Source organism: Fusarium pseudograminearum (genome assembly GCF_000303195.2).
Source record: "Fusarium pseudograminearum CS3096 unplaced genomic scaffold Unplaced209, whole genome shotgun sequence".
Taxonomy (NCBI): domain Eukaryota; kingdom Fungi; phylum Ascomycota; class Sordariomycetes; order Hypocreales; family Nectriaceae; genus Fusarium; species Fusarium pseudograminearum.
Genome location: NW_017607783.1, coordinates 1 through 711, shown reverse-complemented (window position 1 = coordinate 711; position 711 = coordinate 1). Strand labels below are relative to the sequence as shown.

The following is a 711-nucleotide window of genomic DNA, read 5'->3' as shown; positions in this document are numbered from 1 at the left end:
CCTTATAATAATAATTACCTTATAATAATAATAATTTATTAATAATTTTAATAAGATAAGTTTTTAAATAAATAAATAAATTTATATTAATTTATATTTTTATATATAATATAATAGTAAGTTATTTAAAAAGGATACCTTCAATAGTATAATATTAATAGTTTAATAATAAAAAAAATAGACTTTTAAGTAAGGCTATAAGGCTATTTTATTAATTATAAAACTTTATATTAAAATAAAGCTATAAATTTTTAATAATAGCTTATATTTTCTTTATTTAATATAATAATAGAGAAAAATAAATATATAAATAAGTAAAAAAGTAAATTATTTTACCTTTAATATATAATATATTAAATTAATTTAATTTATAGTTAAAATACTTACTTTCTATTATAACCTTTAATTTAGTAATTAAACTGCTATAGCTTATACCTATAGGGATATTAAGTATCCTATTAAGGATATTATTACTGCCTTAAATAAGTAGCTAGCTTCCCTTTAGTAACTATCTGACCTTACTAATATAATAACTGTAAAGTATAATATTACTTTAGCTATATTTAGCTATATAGTCTTATGCCTCTTTAACTTAGGCTACTAAAGGTAGCTTCTATAAGAAAAAGAGTATTTATAAGATCTTTTTTATAGGTTATATTATAATTATAATTATAAGTAAAAAGGGGACTTAAGCTGCTTTTAATATATATA

General features: G+C 16.6%; 1 protein-coding gene across 1 annotated transcript, besides 8 other annotated features; it reads right to left on the bottom strand.

The window, feature by feature from the left end:
* Positions 1-4: 4 nt before the first annotated feature.
* Positions 5-54: a microsatellite.
* A 6-nt stretch (positions 55-60) lies between these two features.
* Positions 61-132: a repeat region.
* A 15-nt stretch (positions 133-147) lies between these two features.
* Positions 148-180: a repeat region.
* A 24-nt stretch (positions 181-204) lies between these two features.
* Positions 205-291: a repeat region.
* Positions 231-533, bottom strand: FPSE_11276 (uncharacterized protein; the record flags this gene model as incomplete). Its single annotated transcript, XM_061988471.1, has 3 exons — positions 231-241; positions 388-435; positions 523-533. Coding segments are annotated over 3 exons (70 nt in total), but the record flags the coding sequence as incomplete, so codon positions are not given.
* Positions 297-328: a microsatellite.
* Positions 329-382: a repeat region.
* Positions 347-399: a repeat region.
* Positions 534-652: 119 nt separating the features above from the next.
* Positions 653-682: a repeat region.
* Between the last annotated feature and the right edge of the window lie 29 nt (positions 683-711).